Source organism: Malaclemys terrapin, chromosome 10, assembly GCF_027887155.1.
Source record: "Malaclemys terrapin pileata isolate rMalTer1 chromosome 10, rMalTer1.hap1, whole genome shotgun sequence".
Classification (NCBI taxonomy): Eukaryota; Metazoa; Chordata; order Testudines; family Emydidae; genus Malaclemys; species Malaclemys terrapin.
Window position 1 is genome coordinate 32,119,179 of NC_071514.1, and position 25,412 is coordinate 32,144,590.

Consider the following 25,412-nt stretch of genomic DNA (forward strand, 5'->3'; position numbering starts at 1 on the left):
TTTTAAGACTAGAGGCAGTATTAAAAGAACTAATTTGGTTTTCCATATTTAGTAAGGGATTAAGGGAGTATAGAGAAAAATTAAACATCTGCAGGCCTAGTTCCCTAGGGGAAAGATCTATAAGTGTGAAAATTATTAAAGGCAGAGATCAGTATGGGTTTATTTAAGAACGGATTGTCTAGATCAGTATTCTGAACAATCAATTGACAGAATAAAGTAGAAGAAAATATATTCTGTAATTTATCATAAAAGCATTTGGTACTTTACCACACTATAGATTACTCTGATCCAGAAAGCTCGGAAGTATTGTAGAACCAAAGACAACTGGTACAGATGAAATGTTTTAGGGAAATGAAATAGGTCTTGATAAGAAAAAACAGTATGGGGCGGAGAATCTTAGTCAGTTACTATTTGTATTGTGGTAGCACCTATATGCCCTAGTCATGTACCAGGGCCTCAGAATGCTAGGCTCTGTACAAACACAAAACAAAAATAGGTTTTTGGGTTTTTTTGGCTGTTTTTCCACTGCATAAAATAACGAGTTGATAATTTCAAAAGTGGCTAAAAGTTCCTAAGATCTTGTTTTGCGGGTTCTGCAGAGGATGAGGCAGGAACAAACAAAAGCAGGGAAACAGATTAAGGTACTCTTCCTATCTCCCACACATTTTTCCCAATTTTAAAAGCCTTTAAAAAAATAATTCCAACGTCTTTTTTTTCTTCTTTAAGAAGCCAGCTAAGTCACATGTGACCGTGGTATTTAAGATCCATAGGTAACATTTGCTGTTCTGTTGTACTGGAATTTACACAGTGAGGGAAAAGCTCTCAGAAAACTTTTGGAGTTTTGGGTAGAATGCAAATAAATATTTATTACTACTAATACAATAAGTCTACATAATGAACAATCAAGCTGTAATAATCATTGTTGATACAGTATATGACAGCAAAAGGGGTACTTAAAAGTATGATTTTTATTCAGATACCAATCTGTAAATATATATTTAGGCCTATCAGTTTGCACTGAACTAGTTAAGTCTTTCAGCAAATAAGCAACTTTCTTTGTAGGCTCAGCCTTCTAGTTGGACTCTGAAACACCGTTAATCATTCCTTTTTCATGGTATCTATTTTATATAGGCTTCAGGTGAAAGATGCAAGGGTAAAGAGTAGGGGAATGTCCCCTGTGGAAACACATTTATTTGCACATGAACCCTGGATGCGGAGACAAATTACACTAGTTTCACATCATGTACTCGGGGACTTTAGTAATTCATTACTTGCACCTACTAAAAATTATTCCATTCTCTATCCACAATTGCTGCTTCAAAGATGACTGGAGGCAAGTAATTTTGTTAAATATAAATCACAGACTAAAAGACATGGAGGAATGAAGCCACATTTTGTGACCAGCTGTTGGGTCCTCTGTTTAAAAAAAAAAAAAAAAAAAAAAAAAAAAGACAAAATGCAACAATAGACAATATATAACAAGGTATATAACAAAGGAAGGCAAATCTCAATTTTAAACAAATTTGTGTTTTTATTCCTTAGTTTCTTTTCTGAAACAAAGCTATAATGTAGAATGGGATTCTAATCATTGTGTTTACCCAAACTATTTCTCAACTACAGAACAAATCTGTCTTGTGTACTAGAAACGGCAAAGCAAGAAAATGTTAAGGTGAAATAAGATCAGCCTCATTACCAAATCTAGCTGAAGTAACTACTCACTAACAAATATTATAATTATTATGTATGGACCAAGCCAGTGCTCTATGCTACAAGATAGAAAGTAAAACATTTTCCATCTGGAAAAGTTTACTATTTGAACACAATAATAGGCTATTTCATGTCAAGGTAAGTCACTACCAGAAATATATACAATTATCAAAATGTTTTATTTTATAGTATTTTCTCCACTTCATCTCTAATAAATAACTTTTAATTAAAATTTATATTTGTGTAGCGGGGTGAGCACCCGCTCCAGCCCTGGAGGGGTTGGAAAAGCCCTGCTGACGGCTGGGGCTGGGCAAGGGAGTAAAACACTGGCTGACTGGGGAAGTGGCTGCAGCTGGGGCCACACCCCAAACCAAGCAACTGGGCCTTATAAGACCAGGGAAGCCAGAGGGAGGAGTCTCTCTTTGACTGGAGAGGGAGACAGGCCTGGCTACTGGGGAATGCACCTGGGGACCTAGAGTGAGGCAGGGCTGGGGAAAGGCCTTAGTTGCTGGGAAGCCCTAGGTCAGCAATTCCCCAGGCTGCAGGGCCTAGTCTTAGGCCCACCTAGGTATTGGGCTTGCAGGGGGGCAGCCTGAGGGTGGGTAAAGGCAGCTAGTCCAAACCCCTTTGCCTATGATGAGTGGCTGATACTGCAGTCTGCCCCAGTGAATGGGGGCTAGATGGAGACTGAGCAGTAGCCAAAACTGAGGTGATGTGGGGATAGTGGGTGGGGAAACCCAGAGAAAGTGGGGTACTGCCAGGGGGGCAGCACCCAAGACAAGGGCACCGGGGTCCTGGGAGGAACACGGGGGCCAGAGGACAGGCAGATCACCGGCCTGCAGAGGGAGCTCCGGAGCTGGAACGAACTAATTCCCAAGATGACCAGCAGGAGGCGCTGCAGGGGTGACTCTGCACTATTACAATTTGCCAATTTCATATTCAGGGCCGGGGTGGGGAGGGAGGAAGATAACTGCAGGAATAAGGGCCGGGGGGGGGGGAGGGATCCAGTTATGGAGCGAGAGGTTTCTGTGTGGGGCAATCTGGGTACGGGAGGCTCAGTGGGAGATCTGGATGCACAGGGGCTCATTGGGGGGTTCCGGGTGCAGGGGCAATGGGGCTCTGCAGGGGATCCAGGTGATGGTGGTTGGGGCTCAGGATGGGGGGGCTAGGTGAGGGGAGATGAGGCGTGAGCTTTTGTGTGTGTGGGCTTGGTGGGGGGGTCTGGGTGCAGCTGGCTGTGGCTCAGTGGGGTGGGGGTCTGGGGGGCTTGTCAGAGGGGTCCAGGTGTGTGGGGGGTAGGGTAGGATGAGGGTTTGATGGGCCTGCTTAACGGGGGAGCCCCAGCTGCTGCCGAAGGAACACCGCATGCTTCATTGATAGCAAACTACATTTCTTTATTTATATTCAATTACCTCAGTTTACTGAATTTATCTGTGTACGTCTGCTCATCCCTGGCTAGTATGTTATTCCCCCCCCACCAATATTTTCATCTATTTATTCAATGAATGAATGAATACACAAACATTTCTGTTACCTCAGTATAAAGCAGTGCATCCTCAGAGATGGTATCATAATCCTGAACACAACTCTTGGCTGCATTTTGTGCAAACTTCAAAAATTCTGCAATTTCACTGTTCAGAAATTCTTTCATTTGCTGTAACAAGAAAGAAGACACATATACACATACACACACACACACACAAAAGGTCTCATTTTGAAGATAGCAAGAAAAAACAAAAAAACACCCTCCCCCATAATTTAAATGTAATTGTAAATGTAAACCATTATTATAAAGGATGGATTTACACATCTCATTGCATATTTACAAAGCATCCAGTAGGTTATTTAAATCTAACAAGTGACATGTCTAGAAAGGCAATGTAGGTATCTCGGTGAAGAACTGAAGACAATATGGCCCAGATCTCACTAGGTATTCTACACTGGTAGATCCTTGTACACTTCCACTGAAGTCAACACAAAAGAAGCTTACAGGATTGGAGTCTATTTCCTTAAGAAAAGAAGTTTCTTCCCTGCAACAAATATTAGTTTAACCAAGGAGAGTGAAGCCTGGGCACTGTCAGAGCAAGTTGACAAGAGCCCTGTCTACCTTAGCACTAACACTGCTACTAACAATAGCACACTAGCCTTGTTGCTGAAAAAAATGGGTACTAATTTTTCTAATGTAGATATATCCATTGTCACAACATAAGAGAATGGAATTGCCATAAACAAGGAATCGCAGGACCATCAGTGTAACAGAGCAACAGCCACAGCCAATGAATCAGTTAATGCCACTTACAGGACTCAAATTTTTGCTAAGAACTAGATGAGTGAATATTTGTGCATTTCTATTCCAGTGAGTAGACTACTTGCTATGTCAAGTACTGAAGGTCAACATGAAGGTCTCCAATGGTGTTAATGAGTGAGTCTTGTATTATGGGATACAGCCTAAAATATAATCAGCATATAGAATCATAGAAATGTGGGGTTGGAAGGAACCTCAAGAGGCAGGATCAAGAACACCTAGACCACTGCGGCAGTGTGTCTCTAACCTGAAAAACCTCCACTTATGAGCATTCCAATGATGGGGATTCCACCTCCCTTAGAAGTGCTTAACTATCTTTATGGTTAGAATGTTTTTCCTGGTATCTAATCTAAATCTCCCTTGCTACAGATTAAACCCATCATTTCTTGTCCTACCTTCAGTGGCCGTGGAGAACAATTGATCACCATCCTCTTTATAACAGTCCTTAACATATTTGAAGACTTTTCAGGCCTGGAGCCAGGCTGGAGATCTTTCACGTCCTCCCCCCAACCCTCTGCCAGCATTGCTTTGCACGAGGTTCTGTAACTCCCTCAGCCAACCAGATGCACCATCCACTCTCCTCCAGCTCTAGCAAGGAACTGATCTTGCTCTGCCCCTGCAGCTCTTCTTATATTAGATTGCTGGGCCCTGATTGGCTGCTTCTCACACAGCGGCTCTAAGCACCTTGAGGGACCTCTCTACTGTCCTTTTCTGGGGTGGGATGTGGTGGGGCCTCCGGACCTAATCCACCCATCACAGAAGGACGCAGCCATCATGATGTATCTAACTTCTAATACAGTTAAAACATCTGTCCATGACATGAAATTCTACATGTGTGTCCTCCGCTTACTACTTATTTTATGGTCAATTCATCACTTGAATTCCTCCTATAACTACCATCATAGCAACTAACTTAGGGACAGGAAAGCAGGAGGCATCAAAGCAACTATTAAACTATGTTTTTAGAGTAATGTGACATCAACTATCCTAAAAAATTCTCAGTAAAAAAGCCTCAGTAAAATAACCATGTACATTTTTTTAGTTACTTTTAAAAAAAAATATCAAATATAATTGTTGGGGAGATAAAACATGTCGGAATTGGAAATGTTTAAGGACTTAAAAATTTGATTGTAATAATTATATCTACAAATGACTTTTAGAAAATTTTCCTTGGATTATAACAGCAAGGAATATTAGGAGAAAAGACAATTTTAACACTTACCAAATACTGGGAATATTCTCTTTGATGTTTTGCAATGAATTGGTAGGATACAGGGTTTTTTGAAAATTTAGTCATTAGATATAAATATGTTTTCTGCTCCTTCTCAGTTAGGCTAGAGACATAAGGATAGGGGAATCTGGGCTCTGGAAAAGGATTATCATCAGCTGTGGGTTTAACTTCCTCTTCAGCTGGAGCTGCAGCCTGTGTGTCAAATGTTTTCGCATCTTCTACAGAGTTTACTGATGCCTCTACATTTTCTTCTTTATGTCTGAAAAAATAGTAGTAAGTGAAAAAACTTACAACTTACACTTTTCACATGAAGACTTGTATTTGAGAAAATTGATGTTGACGTCATGGAAGACTTTAAGATTTCCAATCATTGGGCAAAATACATCATAATTAAGGCTACATTTTATTCATGGGTACTTTTAGTAAAAGTCAACAAAAATTCATGGCCCCTGACCTGTCCATGATTGTTACTAAAAATTACCAGTGAATAAAATTTGCAGGGGGAGGGTGTCCAGGAGTCCCACGGGTGCTGGGGGAGGGAGGCCTGGCTGCATGCAGGGGGAGGAGGGGACAGGCAACGGCACACAGCCCGAGAACCCCTCACTGGTGCTGAGGAGGAGGTGGGCAGCCTGGGACCCCTGCTGGTGCAGGCTTCCTATCTGGCTCCGTGCCCTCCCCCCCCAGCAGCAGCAGCGTTTGGGTGTGGGAGGGGACAGGGGTGTGGGAGGGGGTGAGGCAGGCTCTGGGTGGCGCTTACCTGAGGGGACTCCAGGAACCATGGCCAAGGAGAGCTGCACCCAGAGCCCACCTCACCCCATCCTGTGCCCCAACCCCCTGTCCCCTCCCACACCCAAGCCCTGCTGCTGGGATGAGGGTGGGGGCGCGCTGGCCCAAGACTGCCCCAGCAGCGACCAGTGCACCTGGCACAGAAGCTGCCTAAGCTGCTCCTGAGCCAGGTGAACTGGCCGCTGCAGAAGACACGGAGGTCACAGAATCTTCCATAACCTCGGTGACAAACTCACAGGCTTAATCATAATTAATAGAACAATGGTGTTATATCACCATACCCCCCATCTATATTTTATTATTCTGTGCTTTAGACAGCCAAATCCTAGGACTGATGTGAGTTTCACCACTGATTTCAACAGAAGAAAAATGTGGTCATTATTTGTACTGGATCAACTCCACTTTTCCAGGAAACATCACATATAATAACTTGTTACACTGGATTTCTAGATGAGAGAGCCAATCACAAAACACAGGTCCTCTTTGTTCTGGAAAGGTCTTCACTATGAATGAGGCCTCATTTCCTCATCTGCTGTCTGCTACTTATGTAGACAATGTTGTTGTAGCCGTGTTGGTCACAGGTATTACAGACACAAAATGGATGAGGTAATATCATTTATTGGACCAACTTCTGTTAGTCAGAGAGACAAGTTCTCTAGCTTAGGCCAGGTTTATACTACAAAATTATGTCGAATTAACTTACGTCGGCATATAGCCACCACAGCTATTAAACTGCTTGTGTTTTTGTAAGCTTAACTCCTTGTGTTGGCAGTGCGCATCCTCGCCAAGAGCATTTGTATCAATTGTACTGTCATTTTTGGGCATTCTGGGACAGCTCCTGAAGGCCCATGACAGTCGATTTAAGCAACTCAGCATCTACACTGACACTGCATCAACCTAATTATATTGACTGAGACTCTACGCAGCGATAGCTTACACACTGCAATGGGACTTTTGTAGGAAAAAAAATGCTGTTTTGGCAACAAAAAACTTCCACCCTTGTGAGAGACTTTTGTCTTTTCCCCTCCCTTTACTGTTGACAAACAGCCAGTGTAGACACCATGCCTTTTCCCCCCCCAATTTTACTGGCCTCCAGAAAGTGTCCCACAATTCCCATGCTGCCACTCTGGTCAGTGGTTTAAACTCTGCACTCCTGTAGGCAACCCACCCCTCCCCGTTGCAAGCCCTGGGAATTTTAAATCTAATTTCTTGCTTGCTGGCTTCCCACGTGAGCTTTCCAGGTGAGCATGGCTGGCTATTGCACCAAACGCGCTCCTGCTTGGATCACCGCTGAGCTCTTGGATCTGATCAGTATATGGGGAGAGGAGACTGTTCAGTCGCAGCTGCGACTGACCCATAGGAATCGGGACACATATGGGCAAATTTCTCCAGGCTTGTGCAAAAACGGCTACGATCGGGACATGCAGCAGTGCAGGGCGAAGATAAAGGAGCTGAGGCAGGCGTACCATAAGGCGCGGGAGGCAAACCATTGCTCCGGTGGTGCACCTAAGACCTGCCGCTTCTATAAGGAGCTGAATGCTATCCTCAGTGGTCACCTCATCTCCATCGCCGATAGCTAGGGTGACCAGACAGCAAGTGTGAAAAATCGGGACGGGGGTGGGGGGAGGTAATAGGAGCCTATATAAGAAAAAGACCCCAAAAATAGGGACTGTCCCTATAAAATCTGGACACCTGGTCACCCTACCGATAGCCCCGTGGATACTTCGGAGGCAGCAGAAAGAGGGGGTAAGCTGGAGGCTGAAATTCTGGATGAAGAAGTGAAGCTAGAAGAGGATGTGGAGCTCCCAGCAGGGTCGCCCGGTGGGGCAGGCAGCCAGGAACTTTTCTCCACTCCAGAAGTGCTCTATGTGGAGCAGGAAGCAGATGAGACGCTGGGTAAACTGCTGTGGCTTGTGTAGGGAATCGAAAAGTGGGAGGCAGGTAGTCTTTTATGTGAGCTGGACACTGCCCTGTGTAGCTAATCTGCATGGCCAAGCAAGATGTTGATGGACATCAAGATCTGCAGCATGATGAATCAGACCAGGGAACACAAAGAGTGTTGGGAAGCCAATGCAGCATTTGCTAGGCAAGCGACAGAGCAGATGATAAAAGTTATGGAGGATCAGACAAAGATGCTCAAATCTTTGATACAGCTGCAGACTGAGCAGATCCGTGGACGACCTCCACTGCAGCACATGCACAATTCTTTGCCAATCCCACCCCCCCCTCTATGCCCACACATTCCTTTTCACTTTACAGCACTCCTGAGTTTCCCCAGCACTCTCACAGGTTGCACAATGATAGATGGAGCTACACACAGTTGTGAGATTTTACCCTTTAACAATAAATAAAGGCTACGGTATATAATGGTACAGAGTTTTTATTCTGTGTTCTACAAAAGCGTACAGCAATCAATTCACTCTCGGGAACAGACTTCTAAAGCATTGTGTTGCATGGATCTTGAGGCCCAAAATTATACATGGATACACCAGGGAAGCAACTCCAAAGCAGACATATGTTAGTGCCCCTCATTGTCAAAGTGATTCCTCAAAGCCTCTCTGATATTAATAGCAGCCCTCTGGACTCCTCTGACAGCCCTAGCATCTGGCTGTTCAAACGGTGCAGCCAAGCGCTCTGCCTCAGTGCTCCACACCTGAGCAAACATTTTACCCTTAGATTCACACAGATTATGCAAAGTGCAGCACGCGACTATGACCACGGGAATATTATCCTCCGTAAGGTCTAGCCTGCCATTTAAACACCTCCAGCGAGCTTTCAAACGGCCAAAGGCACATTTGACTATTATGTAGCACCTGCCAAGCCTGTTGTGAAAACGCTCCTTGCTGCTGTCCAGGTGCCCTGTGTAAGGTTTCATGAGCCAGGGCTGTAAGGGGTAAGTCAGGTCTCCCAGGATTACTATGGGCATTTCCACATCCCCCACTGTAATCTTGTGGTCTGGAAAGGAAGTCTCTGCCTGCAACTTTCTGTACAGGCCAATGCTCCTGAGGATGCGTGTGTCATGCACCTTTCCAGACCAGCATTTATGTCCGTGAAACCCCCCTGGTGATCCACAAGCGCCTGCGGCACCATGGAGAAGTATCGCTTCCTATTGATGTATTCAGAGGCAAGGTGATCTGGCGGTAAAATTGGAATGTGTGTGCCATCAATCGCCCTGCCACAGTTAGGGAAACCCATCACTGCAAAAAGAACAGGAGTACTTGTGGCACCTTAGAGACTAACAAATTTATTAGAGCATAAGCTTTCGTGGACTACAGCCCATATGCATATATGCATCCGAAGAAGTGGGCTGTAGTCCACGAAAGCTTATGCTCTAATAAATTTGTTAGTCTCTAAAGTGCCACAAGTACTCCTGTTCTTCTTTTTGCGGATACAGACTAACACGGCTGCTACTCTGAAACCTGTCATCACTGCAAAGCCATTCACTATTTCATGCACATTTCCCAGAGTCACAGTCCTCCGCAGCAGGATGTGATTTACTGCCCTGAACACTTGGATTAATACAGCCCCAACAGTGGACTTCCCCACTCCAAACTGATTTGCAACTGACCGGTAGCAGTCTGGATTCGCCATCTTCCACACAGTGATTGCAACACGCTTCTCTACTGAAAGGGCAGCTCTCATTCTGGTGTTCTTGCGCTGCAAGTCGGGGGCCAGCTCAGCACATAGCTCCATGAAGGTTGCTTTACGCATCCTAAAGTTCTGTACCAACTGGGTCATGATCCCACACCTGCATGAAAATGCGATCCCACCAATCAGTGCTTGTTTCCCTAGCCCAAAAGCGATGGTCTACCATATGCAGCTGCTCTGTGAATGCCAAAAGCACTTAAGTTGCTGCTGTCCATATCACACTCAGGTGCCTGCGATTCATCCTCTCTCAGTAACTCTGTGAGAAACTCTGCTGCCTTGCGCAATGTCCTCACAACAGTGAACAGCGCATAGGAGAGAAGTGCAGGATCCATCCTCTCTCACTGCAGATGCTGGCACACGCTGCAAAGACTGACAGTTGGAAAAACGGCACGAAAGGAAAGCCAGAAACCATTGGAGGGCTGGGACACAAAGCGGTGCATGATGGGACATTCTGCATGTCCTAGAATGCGCCGCGCTCCATTTCCGCCTTCCCACAACACCTAGTGACAGATGGTGTCACCAAGCACTGTGGGATACATACCCACAGTGCATTGCTCATTCTGTCAACAATGGTGCCCCAAATGTGGACACAATCTGTTGACAGAGGGAGCAAATGTAAACTCGCTTTGGCGACTTTGCTTTTGTCGATTTTTTTCATGTTGACATGAGTTTCATCGACAAAACTTGCCAGTGAAGACAAACCCTATGTTGCTCCGGGAGGTGGTATTATTAAGTCGATATAGAGAGGCACTTATGCCAGCAGGACACAAATTTAAGTGAAAACACTTCCACAACTAGGTTGATGCAAGGCATAAGTAATTAACACCTATTTCAAAAGACCATTCAAATGGAAGTGGCTTGTTAAAACCTCTCTAGTCATAGGAGAAAAAAAAAAAAAAAAAAGCTGAGGGAATGGGGAATTAGTGGGCTATAGAGTGGATTTATGGCTTATAACAGTGTCTCTATTCATTCCATGATTATTAGTGTCTAGAAACATTATGAATGTAAGCCCCCAGGTTCGTCTTTTAAGGTGCTGTGCAGGCTGCCTTTGAGGATGCAAACTGACAGATCAGATATAGAGTGATCACTTTGTGAAAAGCATTCACCCACAGGTGATATGTTTTTGTCTTATCTTTTTTCTGTGCGAGTTCATTCAAGAGCGTGGTGATTGTCTTGTTTCACCCATATAACTGTTATTGGGACATTTAGTGCACTGAATGAGATACACCACATATTATAGGCATATGTAGGACCCATAGATCTTGAAAGGTATGTTGTGAGAGGTGCTGATTATCTACAGTAGTGATACTCAGAACGAGGCTCAGGAGTTGCAAGTGGCTCTTTAATGTGTCTCCTGTGGCTCTTTGCAGCAGATGATATTAAAAACACTGATTATTAACCAATCAGGAGATTTTTATTATGTTATTAACCAATTGTAGAAGATATCAGTCATGTTGCTGTGAGAATTATAGATATAATAGTGAATGAAACAATGAATTCAAACTACTGTGGCTCTTTTGGGTAATACTGACCACTAATTTGGCTCCTGAACCACAGAAATCTGAGTATCATTGAACACGTTTTGCATCTGTTGTTCTAGCAGGGTCTGACACCACTTTGATTGTTACTTATGTTTGTTAAGCTGCGTGTCAACAACTTATAATCAACTAGGCTTCACTTACTCCTGAAGCAAAGTTATGATAGTAAAAGAGAAGTACTCGACACTGAAGCCTCTTTTAAAATGGAAGACATGATTTTAACAGCAGGGAAAGTCCAGACTGCAGAGAAGATTTTTCCCAAGAATGAAGCATGCTATTGAGAGCTCCATTTAGAATACTAAACAGTACTGGAATCAGTTACTAAAGCAAGATAACACTGGCTGGACACGAGAAGGAGGAGAGGCATGGAGGAGGAAATGGTCCTAGCAACAGGAAGCAAGGTATGTAATAAGATTGGTTCTTAAAACAACTTCAGTATAAGAAAGCTTACTTAGCCCTTATGTATTTACAATACCTATGCTTAAAAATGAGCATACTTTAGGTTAACAAAATGAACATTAATTGCTGATTTTGGAAAAACATATTTTAGTGATTTGATTTCAGCACTAAAAAAATGTCACAAGAGCTATTCATACCTAACAGGACCACGTCTGCAACTCTAAATAATACTTCGCAGCTGTCTCACTGAATATAAGAATATGTCCATCCTTGTGGCACAAACTGGCAAATTTAATTAAGCTGCAGCAGCGACAAGATGCTGACTCAGATTTGCCAATGTAGGAATGTCAAAAAAGTCTAGCAGTTTAAATTGGCTACATTCAGCACAGAATTAAATGGCAGCACTTCAAAATTATTTCACTGTGCAGTGCTGTCAAAATCTTCATCAGGGTGCATACCAAAATAATCCAACAGGGCCTTTCCATTCATATTTGCACTTATACTTTATTTAAGCTGACAGTGTAAAAATTTCCCCTTCACTTTATGCAATCCACTCTTTTCTCAGCTACAGCTTCAATGGGGAGGGAATAGAAGAGTGGCATCTCCGTTAAATATTATCAGGGGTCCCTATATGAGAGATTCACAAATTCCTGGAGTATCTGGAAAAGAACAGAATATTTCCCATTTGGAATGAGTTATTTCTCAAAGTCCAAACTCCCCTGATCACAGCAATTCTGTAAGTCTCATCTCGGTCTCATCCTCTAATACCTCTCCACACAATCCTTCCTCCACCCCACAGCACCGAATTTGTCTTGGTAGTCATTTTAATAAAATTTAAAATTGAATTTAGGCAAAAAAGAAATTAGGGAACCACCTGGCTCAAAAGACTGCTTACCGCATACAGAGTACTATATACTCGTTCATTAGCCCGTTCATTTATAAGCTGACCCCACAAGATGGATAGGTAAAAATGGCAAAAGCTGTATGACCCTTTCATAAGCTGACCCTATATTCCAGGTGTTGGCAAACTTTGGCTCCCGGCCTGTCAGGGTAAGCCGCTAGCGGGCCTGGACATTTTGGTTACCTGGAGCATTCGCAGGCATGGAGCCCCCTCAGCTCCAGTGGCCACAGTTCTCCGTTCCCAGCCAATGGGAGCTGCGGGAAGTCGTGGCCAGCACATCCCTCAGACTGCGCTGCTTCCTGCAGCTCCCATTGGCCAGGAATGGCAAACCATGGCCAGTGGGAGCTGAGGGGCTCCGTGCCTGTGGACACTCCAGGTAAACAAAATGTCCTGACCTGCCAATGGCTTACCCTGACGGGCCGGGAGCCAAAGTTTACCGACCCCGCTATATTTTAAAAATTGGCGTCACAAGAAACACTCAAAAGTTTTGCTAGAATTATTTTAATGTAATCTAACGAAAAACCTGTTATACTAATAACTGAACAAATATGTATTTACTGATTTTAAAGTCTCATATTGTTCTAAGGTTCTTATTTAAAAAGTCTTAAAATCCTTCAAAGTCCGAATAAGTCTCCGATTCACCAAACAGTTAATTAAACTCTGCTTCAGTCACAGCTGTACTTGCTTTGTCATTATAGAGTTGGCAGTGTCATCTTCAGACTCCGATTCCTTCTCATCATCAGCCTCTGTTGTGTCATCATCAAATATGGCATAGTCTTCCGACCCATCAAATGCATTGCTGATACAGCATTTCTGAAATTATTTTTCTATCCTTCCTGAGGGAATGAACTCACACTCGTCCTTGACGCACTGGGCGTCCAGACTGATTTCAGGCTTCATAAGATTCCCGCCTTCTGTCAACTTCACCATGCCTGAGCACATTCATTCAGATCACATTTCGCATAGCCTGTCTTTAAAGGGTTTGTTCAGGTAGACATCAAGCAGTTGTAGAACAGAAGTTAAGCCTCCAAGTATTCCAGCCAAAGTAGTTTTCATTTTTTTGGCCACATTTTTCACCTCATCCGTCTTGTGTGCCCTGAACATTTCCCAAACGAGCATAGCAGGTTTCCTTAAAAGTGCTCCTGTTCTCTTATTCCACACTTTTTCCAGCCATTCAATAGTCCCACTTTCATCCATCCATCCCTTTTCGTGTGCACGTACAATGACATGAGCAGGAAATTTTTTTTTGGCAAGGGTTTTTCTTTTAAAAAAAAAAACAACAACAGGAGGGAGCTTTGATCCATTGGCCAAACATGATAAAACCATCATAAAATGGATTTTTTCATGGCCAGTGGTTTTAATTAAAACTGTTTTTTCCACCAACAACGGTTACTGTTCTGTTGCTCGAGAGATCGAATATCATCGGTGTTTCATCCATATTTCCTATTTGTGACAGCTCAAATGCATATTCTTTTATAATAAACCTTTGGAAAAATTTGATTTTTTCTTCTAGATCTCTTGGCAGCTTTTGCGCTATCTTTGTTCGCTGACGAAGACAGAGACCATGACAGTTCATGAAGCGAGTACACCAACCCGCTGATGCGACAAACATTGACAGCTTTACTGACTTGTATTTGTCATCTTTCGACATTTGCAGAGCATCCAGACGAATTCCAGTTCTAATGACAACATACCCATTTTGTCGACATTCAACAACCCAATCATTGAGATCTATCTCCAGCTCAGGAAATGAAGCGCACCTAGTTGGACATTTTTTCTTGCTTCTTGGCATGTCTTGTTTTATTTTTTCGCCATTCCCTTACTTGCTTCTCATTGATACAGAAGTCACGAGCAGCGGCACAATTATTGTTTGCTTCTGCATATTCAACAAGTTTGAACGCTGAGTGATAAGCAAACCATTTTCTTTTGATTTCCACCGTTGTTCATTTTAAATACTAGTATGAAAATCTTAGAAAATAATAATTTAGTTATAGATTTTGTAGGACTTTATATAGGAATGTCATCTGCTTTATCACTGTCAAATTATTATTGTTCTTTGTTTATTTCAAAGCAGCCCTGTAGATGCGGCGATAACAGGCTATTTAAATTTTATTACCGATTCCATCCATTATGCGCGTTATATTTTTAGATTGGCTTGAGACTTACAAGGCCCATTGGTAGAAATGCATGAAGAGATCAAATTACACAGTAGCAGACTGACACCAGTGCCATAGTACTATTGTTCATTGTATTTTTCCGATTGGCTTGTAAGGTGTAGCATTTTGTGAAATGCCTGGGTCAAAACTCATGCAGATTTGCAGCACTGCTCTTTTAGCATTCATTTCAAGTCAATCTCGTCCACTAAACAAAGGCTTTGCAACTTTAAAAGGCTGCAGTATTGACATCAATAAATTATTTTACGATCAATATAAGTACGCGCAATAAAAATAATTATAATATAGTCCTGTAGTAGAACAATACTAGGAAAAGCAAACAGCTAATACTAGGAAAATTGAACTTTAGGATGCACATGTTTTTAAGTGCTTGGTTTACATGGACATGAAGAAAAATTGTATAATCGATATCCATACGTTTTATTTATATTAAAACTTCTTTTATCTCAATTATAACATAACGAATATACAATTTAAGTAAAAATAAAATTTTAGCACATTTTTAAAGAAGCGAATCCAGAACTGACATTCCATCATCAGCGATCTCCAACAAGGGTTGGCAAACTTTAGCTCCCGGCCCGTCAGGACAAGTCGCTGGCAGGTCAGGACGTTTTGTTTACCTGGAGCGTCCGCAGGCACGGAGTCTTTCAACTCCCAGTGGCCTAGGTTTGCTGTTCCCAGCCAATGGGAACTGTGGGAAGCAGTGCAGGCTGAGGGACATGCTGGCCACCACTTCCTGTGGCTCCCATTGGCTGGGAACAGAGAACTGTGGCCACTGGGAGCTGAAGGGCTCTGTGCCTGCAAACACTCCAGGTAAACAAAACAGTGTATTAGATATTCAATTCAATAACTCAATATTGCTTAAAATGATCAAATTTTGGTGTTGACCCATTGATAAGCCAACCCCCGCTCTTTGATGCTTCACTTTTTTACCAAAAACATCAGTTTATGAACCAGTATATATGGTATTTCATTGGCGGTCACTGCTGAATTTCATCAAGGTCTTGGGAAATGCAAGTACTTCCTACAGGATGGCTCTATCTGCCTATTTGACAGATAGCATCAGTCCAAGTCCTACTGGGCAGAGCCACAGCACAATATAGTGACAGGTCAAAGATTGACTAGGACAACTATACTCCACAAAAGCCACTACAGGAAGGGAAACCTGATCTCAGGTCTTGACATATATATATGTAAATGAAGGAACTGATTTACAAACAGTTGGTTTAGTATCTATTGAGCTAAAATATTTAAACTATACATATTCCTGTAATTATTTGATTTCTGAAACACATTCAGTTTTTTTAAAAAAATACATTACTTATCCTATAAAAAATTTTAAAAAAAGTGTCAGAAGACAGAGAAATGGATTAAAAAGCAACATGTATACTCAGTTTACTGAAAAGAGGGCAGACTGTCACATTGCCTTAACGTACTAAACACCTCTCAAATCTGTGACCTCAAATCTGTATTCTGTTCATTTGGAATCCAGTGCTCTGACATATAGCATGAAAACTCCCTTAAGCCTTACAAATGCTAGTCCTGCTTTCAACAAGTGTTAGCAAAATAACACCAAGAAATAAAAGTTGTGGCATTAACAGCATGTGTGCCAATATCATTGCTGCTTTTTATTGCAACCCATTTCCCATTTTTCTGCTAAATGTAGTTTGTTTAGCTAAGCTGCTCTTTAAGACAGTGACCTCGCCTGTAAAGCGCCGAGCATACTGCTGGATCTATGTAAATAGGCATAAGAATGGCCATACTAGGTCAGACCTAAGGTCCATTTTGCCCAGTAGCCAATGCCAGGTGCCCCAGAGGAAATGAACAGAACAGGTAATCATCAAGTGATCCATCTCCTGTAGTCCATTCCCAGCTTCTGGCAAACAGAGGCTAGGGACACCATCCCTGCCCATCCTGGCTAATAGTCATTGATGGACCTATCCTCCACGAACTTATCTAGTTCTTTTCTGAACCCTGTTATAGTCTTGGCCTTCACAACATCCTCCGGCAAAATACTTCCTTTTGTTTGTTTTAAACCTGCTGCCTATTAATTTCATTTGGTGACCCCTAGTTCTTGTGTTATGAGAAGGAGTAAATAACAACACTTCCTTATTTACTTTCTCCACACCAGTCATGATTTTATAGACCTCTATCATATCCCCCCTTAGTCATCTATTTTGCAAGCTGAAAAGACCCAGTTTTATTAATCTCTCCTCATACAGCAGCCATTCCATACTCCTAATCATTCTTGTTGCCCTTTTCTTAACCTTTTCTAAGTCCAAAATATCTCTATTTATTTATTTATTTATTTATTTGAGATGGGGCGACCACATCTGCATGCAGTGTTCAAGATGTGGGTGTGTCATGGATTTATATAGAGACAACAGGATATTTTCTGTCTTATTATCCCTTTCTTAATGATTCCCAACATTCTGTTGGCTTTTTTTATTGCCACTGCACACTGAGTGGGTGTTTTCAGAGAACTATCCACAATAACTCCAAGATCTCTTTCTTAAGTGGTAACAGCTAATTTAGACCCCTATCATTTTATATGTATAGTTGGGATTATGTTTCCCAATGTTCATTACTTTGCATTTATCAACACTGAATTTCATCTGCCATTTTGTTGCCTACTCACCCAGTTTTGAGAGATCCTTTCGTAGCTCTTCATAGTCTGCTTGGGACTTAACTATCTTCAGTAGTTTTGTATCATCTGCAAATTTTGCCACTACACTGTTTACCCCTTTTTCCAGATAATTTATGAATATGTTGAATAGGACTGGTCCCAGTACAGATCCCTGGGGAACACCACTATTTATTTCTCTCCATTCTGAAAACTGACCATTTATTCCTACCCTTTGTTTCCTATCTTTTAACGAGTTACCAATCCATGAGAGGACATCCCCTCATGACAGCTTACTTTGCCGAAGAGCCTTTGGTGATGGACCTAGCCAAAGGCTTTCTGAAAATCTACGTACACTATATTCACTGAACTCCCGCTTGCCCACATGCTTGTTGACCCCCTCAAAGAATTATTTGAGACATGAATAGACAGAAGACAGAGAAATGGATTTAAAAGACATGAATAAATGGGATTCTAACTCAGACAACATCACCAGCCTTCTCCAAATGAGATAGAGAGTCAAGGAGTGGGACACAGCCAGCCTCACCAAATATATTAGGCCACAGGAAGCAGGATCTTTGGAAGTTGCCAGTGAAAGGAGTTTTTCTTCTTTGGTATCAGTGAGGAAGCAGAGAATCAGACCACTACCCAAGGCCCCAGGAGGTCTCCTGCTTTATGAGGTCCCAAGAAAGAGGGCAGAGACCAGTGCATATTTGTCAAACCAATGATTTCCTCACATATTGGGTAACAAAGTTTTTTTCTCCCCTTGCTGTTTTGTTTTTCAATTAAAATAAGAGGGAAAAAAAGCAGGTTTTGAAAGGAAGCAGACAGGCAACAGGGATAATACTCACAACAGCTGAAAGAAAATACATACTTGTTTGACAAAATCCACAGTTCAGAGATAGTTGGAGACAAGGAATATTTTTCATAAATGTCTCGTGAGAAAAATACTTCAACACCATTTTTTGGTGAAACATTCCTGTTTTTTTTTTTAAAAAAAAAGAGACAACATGTACTTACAGTTAAATCACACAAAACACAACATTGACTATATGGTTACTGACACCAACTTAAGGACAATATCTGAGTGACCAAACACTCAGAATTTGAAAAATGATTCTTTGAACCACTAAGAAATAAGGTATATAATACTGTGTGAAAAGGGGGAGAATGTTATCTATAATGTTCACACTCTCCTCCTCCTCCTTAGACAGATATAGCTAACCCAATGTTTCATTTCAACATTAAAATGAACTTGTTCCTCACTATTCAAAAGAAAGTTTACAGATAGGATGGGGTAAATTTCTTGAGCAGGTCAGAGAAAATTTAGGGAGCCATAATTTGTTGGAATATTGTGATTCGAATCGAAACACTTCACAAAGTTGGGTCAATTTTACTGGAATTCCATTTGGAAAATAATATGGAAAAAAAGTTTTGACAATGTTGAATCTTCCTACACTGTTGAATAGCCACTGGAAGCTGCAGTGCGGCAGCATGTCAGGGGGACCCAGTCCCCCCAACACACACACACTGGTGACAGTCACTGCTCTGTGCGCCCACAGTGTACATTTATAAAGTACTTTAGGATTCTTCTGAATAAAAGTAATGCAAATAATAATAATTTCTTCCTCTCTCCTCCACTACCTGCTAAATAACCATACTGCATCAAGGGTAATTACAATTCACCTACTTAAAATATGTCTGGTAATCTCGACCAGATAAGGTATTTTTTCAATTTTTGTCCTAAACTTCTTGTCCTACTGTGTAGCGTTGGTCTGACATATCAAACACATCCTATTTTTCATCTCATTTCATTTTTCAGTGGTGGTTGTATTTCATTAGTGGGTGATTTCTTCATGAAACATAAAATTTGTCATTCTCTAAAATAAGCATTTGTAGGTATGAGCCTTGGTCTTGCAAAGGCTTATGATATGCTTACAGTCAAGCACTTGCACAACTCTGAGTATCAAAGCTGTAAAATGTAAGCTTGTTAGGGAAAGAATCTCACTTTATTTATCTGCAAAAATCACTGCCACATCTATGAGCTGTATTAATAAATGACAATTTAAAACATGATATAAAATTACTATAGGTGCATTAGTATTGCAGCATTAGTTCAATTAACTGCTGACCAAACCCCTTCCCTATGTGAAAGATGCAGGTGGAATGAAGGAGAGAAAGAAAGATACACCTCTACCTCAATATAACACTGTCCTCGGGAGTCAAAAAATCTTACCGTGTTATAGGTGAAACTGCATTATATCAAACTTGTTTTGATCCGCCGGAGTGCACAGCCCCCACCCCGGAGCACTGCTTTACCGTGTTATATCCGAATTCATGTTATATCGGGTCACGTTATATTGGGATAGAGGTGTATTATTTTTAATGTGTGACCCCAGATGTGTCCAACACCTATCACAGATGAGGGTTAATGTAGGTATTGCTTGAAGCAGAGCCTCTGAATTGACTAGCTCCCAGTCCCACCTCTTGCTAGATTGCACTGCTGTGTCCATGGACTCCCCCGCCCGAGATTTCCCACCACTGCTCCCGAGGGAGAGTTATAGTACAGGCAGGGTGCTGGCGTTTTGACTACTGCATTGCCTGCTCCGCATTGGCGATTTTCAGTTGTTAACAGTTTCATTTTTATTTGTAGGCGATCGCGGGGACAACAACGAGGCAGGCAGCTCCTACTGCAGGGCATCAGATTTAATTAGCTCTTACCCAGACCCCTCGCTACACAACAGCGGGCCGGGGCTCGGAGCACGCGGTGGTTCCAGCGATCGCCTCTGCCCCGTCCACACCAGCGGGCCAAGTGCGGGGACCCCGAGCACCTGGGCAGCGGGAAAGGCGATGTGGAAGCAGCGAGTGGGGACTCTCCGAGGCTACAGCGAAGGCGCGTTGGTTACACGAGCCCAGCTCAGGGGATGGGCGATACCGGGTGGCTCGCGGAGGCTCTGAGCTACACGACCCCGCTACGGAGCGGCGGCCTGTCAGAGGGGCCCCGTCCCCCGACGCGCACACACGCTGGGGACAGTCAGCGCAGCAGGGGTTTGTGCCCCCGCTCTGCACACGGCACCGCGCCGGGGGAGACCCGACCTCAGCAGGGCCTGAGTCCCGGGGCACAACTACACATACTCACCAGGTGAGCCGCTTCTCACCGACCTCCATCTTGGCTGCGCTACTCCCCGCAGGGGCGCGGGCCCCTCCTCCCGGCACCGGCAAGCTGCCTCTTCCACGACCCCAGGCACCCCCTCCCTGCCTCCCTCAGTGCGCCACCCAATCAGCACAGCGCGGGCTCACGTGGGCGAGGCAGCCAACCAGAGCAGGAGCTCGAGCAGCAACTGCAGCTGGGTGAGCGGCCATCTTTGGTGTGGGCAGAGCGAGCGGCGCCTACCTTGCAGGCCCGGGTAAACAATCCCACCCCCTTCGCTCAGGGACCCGGCGGGGCGGGGATTCACGGGAGCGAGTTCCCTCCCCCAGCGGCCCGGCCCGAGAGGCAGAGCAGGGGCGTGGGGGCGGCTCTCAGGGGTGGCCTCCGGACCAAGCTTGCTGAGCAGCAGCGTGGCCATTGTGGGCTACCTTTGATTTAAAAGGCGCTTTGCTCGCCAGCGAGTTGCAGGGCTTTGGGCTTGTTTTATTTGGAGGTTGCTTATTTGGGCATTTTTGTACTCGGTGATTTCAAAGCACAGTTAGTTTAAAGCGGGCGTACCCTGTGGGCGTGGGTTTGGGTCCCTGCACAGGCACGAACCCGTCCCCCCCTCATAGAATCATAGAATATCAGGGTTGGAAGGGACCTCAGGAGGTCATCTAGTCCAACCCCCTGCTCAAAGCAGGACCAATCCCCAACTAAATCATCCCAGCCAGGGCTTTGTCAAGCCGGGCCTTAAAAACCTCCAAGGAAGGAGACTCCACCACCTCCCTTGGTGGAGTCTTCGGCAGCAGGTCCTTCAGTAGGGTTACCATATTTCAGCAAGCAAAAAAGAGGACGGGAGGAGCCCCGCTGAGCCCTGCCCCCGTCCTGCCCTAGCCCCGCCCCTGTCCCACCCACTTCCCACCCCCCCGCAGAACCCCCAACCCTCCCCCCCGCTCCTTGTCCCCTGACTGCCCCCTCCTGGGACCCCTGCCCCTAACTGCCCCCCAGGACTCCACCCCCTACCTAAGCCTCCCTGCCTGCCCCCTCCTGAGACCCTCCCCCCATCCTAACTGGCTTCCTACCCCCTACCTGTCCTCTGACTGCTCCAACCCTTATCCACACCCCCACCCCCAGACAGACCCCTGGGACTCCCACGCCCCATCCAACCACTCCCCACCCCCTGACAGCCCCCCCCCAGAACTCCCGACCCATCTAAACCCCTCTGTTCCCTGTCCCATTGACTGCTCCGATACCTCTCCCCCGACTCCTGCCCCCTGACAGCTCCCCCCAGAACTCCCAACTCCCCCTTGTCCCCTGACTGCCCCCTCCTGGGACCCCTGCTCCTAACTGCCCTCCAGAACCCCACCCCCTACCTAAGCCTCCCTGTTCCTTATCCCCTAACTGCCCCGCAGGACCCTATCCCCTACCTGTACCCTGACTGCCCAAAACCTTATCCACACTCCCCCCCAGAAAGCCCCCCCCGAACTCCCCCCCCCCCCGTCTCTTGACTACCCCATCCAAAACCTCCCTGCCCCTTCTCCGACCCCCTGGCCCCCTTGTTGTTGGCCTTCGCCTAATGTCTCTGTGAACTTGCTCAGGAAGGACCTGAGCCGTTTGTCCCGCACGCTGGGGAGCGGGGGAGGAGGAGCAGGGGAGGAGCTCCAGACTGCCAGAGGCGATCTGCAAATGCAGGGAGGGAGGGAGTGATCTCTGCTGCAGGGGAGAGGAGGGGGAAGTGGAGGAGAGGCTCTCTCCGGCTGTCGGAGCCCCATGTAAGTGGCACCATCCGGCCGGCTGCTCTGTTAGCCGCGTGCGCTCTGCATGGGGGCGGGGGGAAGTCCGGACATTTACAGATTCCCCCCGGACGCTATTTTTAGCTCAAAAATCCGGACATGTCCAGGGGAATCCGGACGAATAGTAACCCTACCTTCAGTGCTGCCGAACACACCCGGATCGAGTGAAGGACCCGCTGCCGAAGACCCAGAGCTCCTTCCGCTCCGGGTTTTCGGCAGCAATTTGGCAGCGGGTCCTTCACTCGCTCGGGGACCCACTGCCGAAGTGCCCCAAAGACCCGGAGCGGAAGGACCCCCGCTGCCGAAGACCCCAGGCCCACTGAATCCTCTGTGCAGCCCTGGGAAAACATACCAAATTCATGAATTTTTTGACCCGCCCACTTAACACAGCCACAATTTTTTGTCCCACACTTGGGATGCTCTTCAACCGTTCAACACAGAACTGTACCACGTGGAAGCAAAAGACCCCGGTGGATGGAGAGAGGGAGGATGACCTTTTTTAATAACATGAGTGTACACACATTTATTATTTTAATATTTGTAATGCGTAACTTAATGTTGTATGCAACAAAATTAGAACTACTAAAAATGGAATTTGTATAACATCCCCACTACCTTCCCTCTGAAATGTGTTGGGCTTGTTTTTAAAGATAGTGCCACTTTTTGTTCTCATGAGACTTGGCAACCCTGTGTCTGTCCCCCTCCCCACCCGAGCCGCTGAGGGGAGACCTACCTCCACCCCGTCCCCCTCCAAGAAGGGTCTGGGCTGTGTGTTTCAGCTGTCCTGGGTGGTCACCTGGATCTCAGGGCAAAGGGCGCCTCTGGGCATCCGGCCCAGCCTGGAGGAGGGGGTGTGTGAGCAGGGGAGAGGAGGTACATGGCAGGTGGGGTGGGGTGGAGGAAAGGAGGCAGGCCCATCCACAGCAATTCCGGGCCCCAGGGCAGAACAGTCACTGGGCCCCCACGCACGCACAAGCCATGCCCACGTGGACGCAATCTGCCTGACATTTGGGCGGTGCTGTGTCTGTGCTGGCTGGTGCCCAGCGAGCTGCCGCCTGCGCTGCTGGGCACGCTCTTCTAGCACGCTCAGGGCTTCCATATGCCCACCCACTAAGGTTGCCAACTGTCTAAACGAGTGAACCCAAAGACCATTGCCTTACCCCCTGCCTGCCCCTTCCCTGAGACCATGTCCCACCCCTCCTCTGAGTCCCTGCCCCCTGCTCACTCCATCCCCCCTCTTTCTGTCGCTGTCCCCCACCCTCACTCACTTTCACCAGGCTGGGGCAGAGGATTGGGTGCGGGAGGGGGTGAAGGGTCGGGCTCCAGGAGGATGTTTGGGTGAGGGGTGCAGGCTCTGGAAGGGAGTTTGGGTGCGGGAGGGGGTGAGGGGTCGGGCTCTAGGTTGGGGCAGGGAGTTGGGGTACAGGAGAGGGTCAGAGGGCAGCACTTAGGCAGCTCCCAGAAATGACTGGCACACCCCTCTGGCAGTGTCTCCTAGGTGGGGGGCCCAGGGGATATCTGGGCACCGCTGCCTGCAGGCACCGCCCCTGCAGCTCCCACTGGTCGCAGTTTCCAGCCAATGGGAGCTGCGGAGTTGGCACTTGGGGTGGGGCCAGCGCACAGATACCCCCTCCCCAGGGGCCGCAGGGACATGCCGGCTGGGTTCGTGAGCGGCAGAGCAAGGATGAGCAGGAAGCCTGCCTTAGCCCCACTGCCAGCGGCAGCTGGGGGCCCCTTTAAATCGCCCAGGCCCCTGGTTAGTTGCTTCCTGCGCCGTCCCTCCCCCTTCTTCCCCCCCCCCCATTGGCAGGCCTGAGAGGAGGGATGTGGCAGGTGGGGGGGGGCTGAGGGGGCAGCGGGGGGTGGAGTGGAGTGGAGGAGAGGAGGGACTCACCAGGCAGCGGTGGGAGGGGGCAGAGCAGGGATTGGAAGAGGCAGAGTGCAGGCTTAGCCTCCCCTGGCATATTGTACCCACCGTATATGATCTTCTTTCTTCCCTTGACTTCCTTTCAGGGACAGCGTTTTGTTTAAGCAAGTACAGAATTAAAACAGTTAAGATTTGTGCTCTTAGTAAATGAGGATTTACTTTCCTACACAATTGACTTGAACATTTTTGGGGGGAGGGATAGCTCAGTGGTTTGAACATTGGCCTGCTAAACCCAGGGTGGTGAGTTCAATCCTTGAGGGGACCATTTAGGGAACTGGGGTAAAAATCTGTCGGGATTGGTCCTGCTTTGAGCAGGGGGTTGGACTAGATGACCTCCTGAGGTCCCTTCCAACCCTGAGATTCTATGATTCTGTGATTTTAAGCTTCCTAACAGTAGGGGGCAACTGGCACCCAAACTGTGGCTCCACCCCTCCCTGCTGCCCCATTCCCCGAGGCCCTGCTCCTGCACCATCTCTTCCTCCCAAGAAACTCCCTCCCCCCACTCCAGTTGTTCATCCTTATGGCCGGTAAAAAGTGGGAGGCCCATGACCCTCTGACCCCCACTGTTCTGGCACCTGTGCTCCCTTTCCTACAAGCACTCCCTGATGCCACAACCTTTTAATTTTCCCCAGAGCCAGCTCAGCAGCCCCACCTGTAAGAAATCAGCAAGGAATCATCCACTATGCATAGAGAAGAGTGCATCTCTATCCTAATATTGCAGCACTTAGGCTTTGAATACAGAGAGAATTTTCTGAGAACTTACAGGTAAATTCATCATAGGTAGGAGTTTAAATTAATTGTAAAATTAATTTACCAGAAGAATTTAAAAGAATTTAAATGTAAAAGAAATTGACCATTCTGTGTCTGCCCATTTCTTTGTTAATAATGGAATAATACAACTCTTTCAACTTCCTATGTAGTTAAAACTCACTGCAATCTTGTGCATAAGCTAAATTTCAACTTTTTAAAATTAATAGTAATTTTTTCCTATTATTCTTCATATCTGAAAGTTTCCTCTTCAATACAGGCTGGGCAATAACATTCTTCTATACTTGCAGGGGTTCTCAACCATTTTCTTTCGGAGGTTCCCCGCAACACGCTATAACCCCCCCGGCCCATCCAGAGGGAGAATCGGCGTTCTGGTGGGTGTGGGGGCCCTCAGGCACAGGCATAGTTTGACTTCTGTTTTGTTGGGGCAGGGCTGGGCAGGACTTAGGCCAGCTCCGCACAGCGGGGTCCAGGGAGGG

General features: G+C 45.7%; 1 protein-coding gene across 4 annotated transcripts in view; it reads right to left on the bottom strand.

The window, feature by feature from the left end:
• The window catches only part of ICE2 (interactor of little elongation complex ELL subunit 2), a 62,325-nt gene extending 41,700 nt beyond the window's left edge, over positions 1-20,625 (bottom strand). For all 4 annotated transcript variants that reach the window (XR_008446480.1, XR_008446479.1, XR_008446481.1 and 1 more), the window contains exons 1-4: positions 20,452-20,625; positions 18,187-18,291; positions 5,235-5,502; positions 3,242-3,361 (exon numbers count right to left, since the gene is read on the bottom strand). Coding sequence is in view for 1 of the 4 variants with exons in the window: in XM_054042267.1 (XP_053898242.1) it covers positions 3,242-3,361; positions 5,235-5,502; positions 18,187-18,291; positions 20,452-20,480 (522 nt within the window). In the remaining 3 variants the exon portion in view is untranslated. The remainder of the gene's footprint in view (positions 1-3,241; positions 3,362-5,234; positions 5,503-18,186; positions 18,292-20,451) is intronic.
• Positions 20,626-25,412: the final 4,787 nt, after the last annotated feature.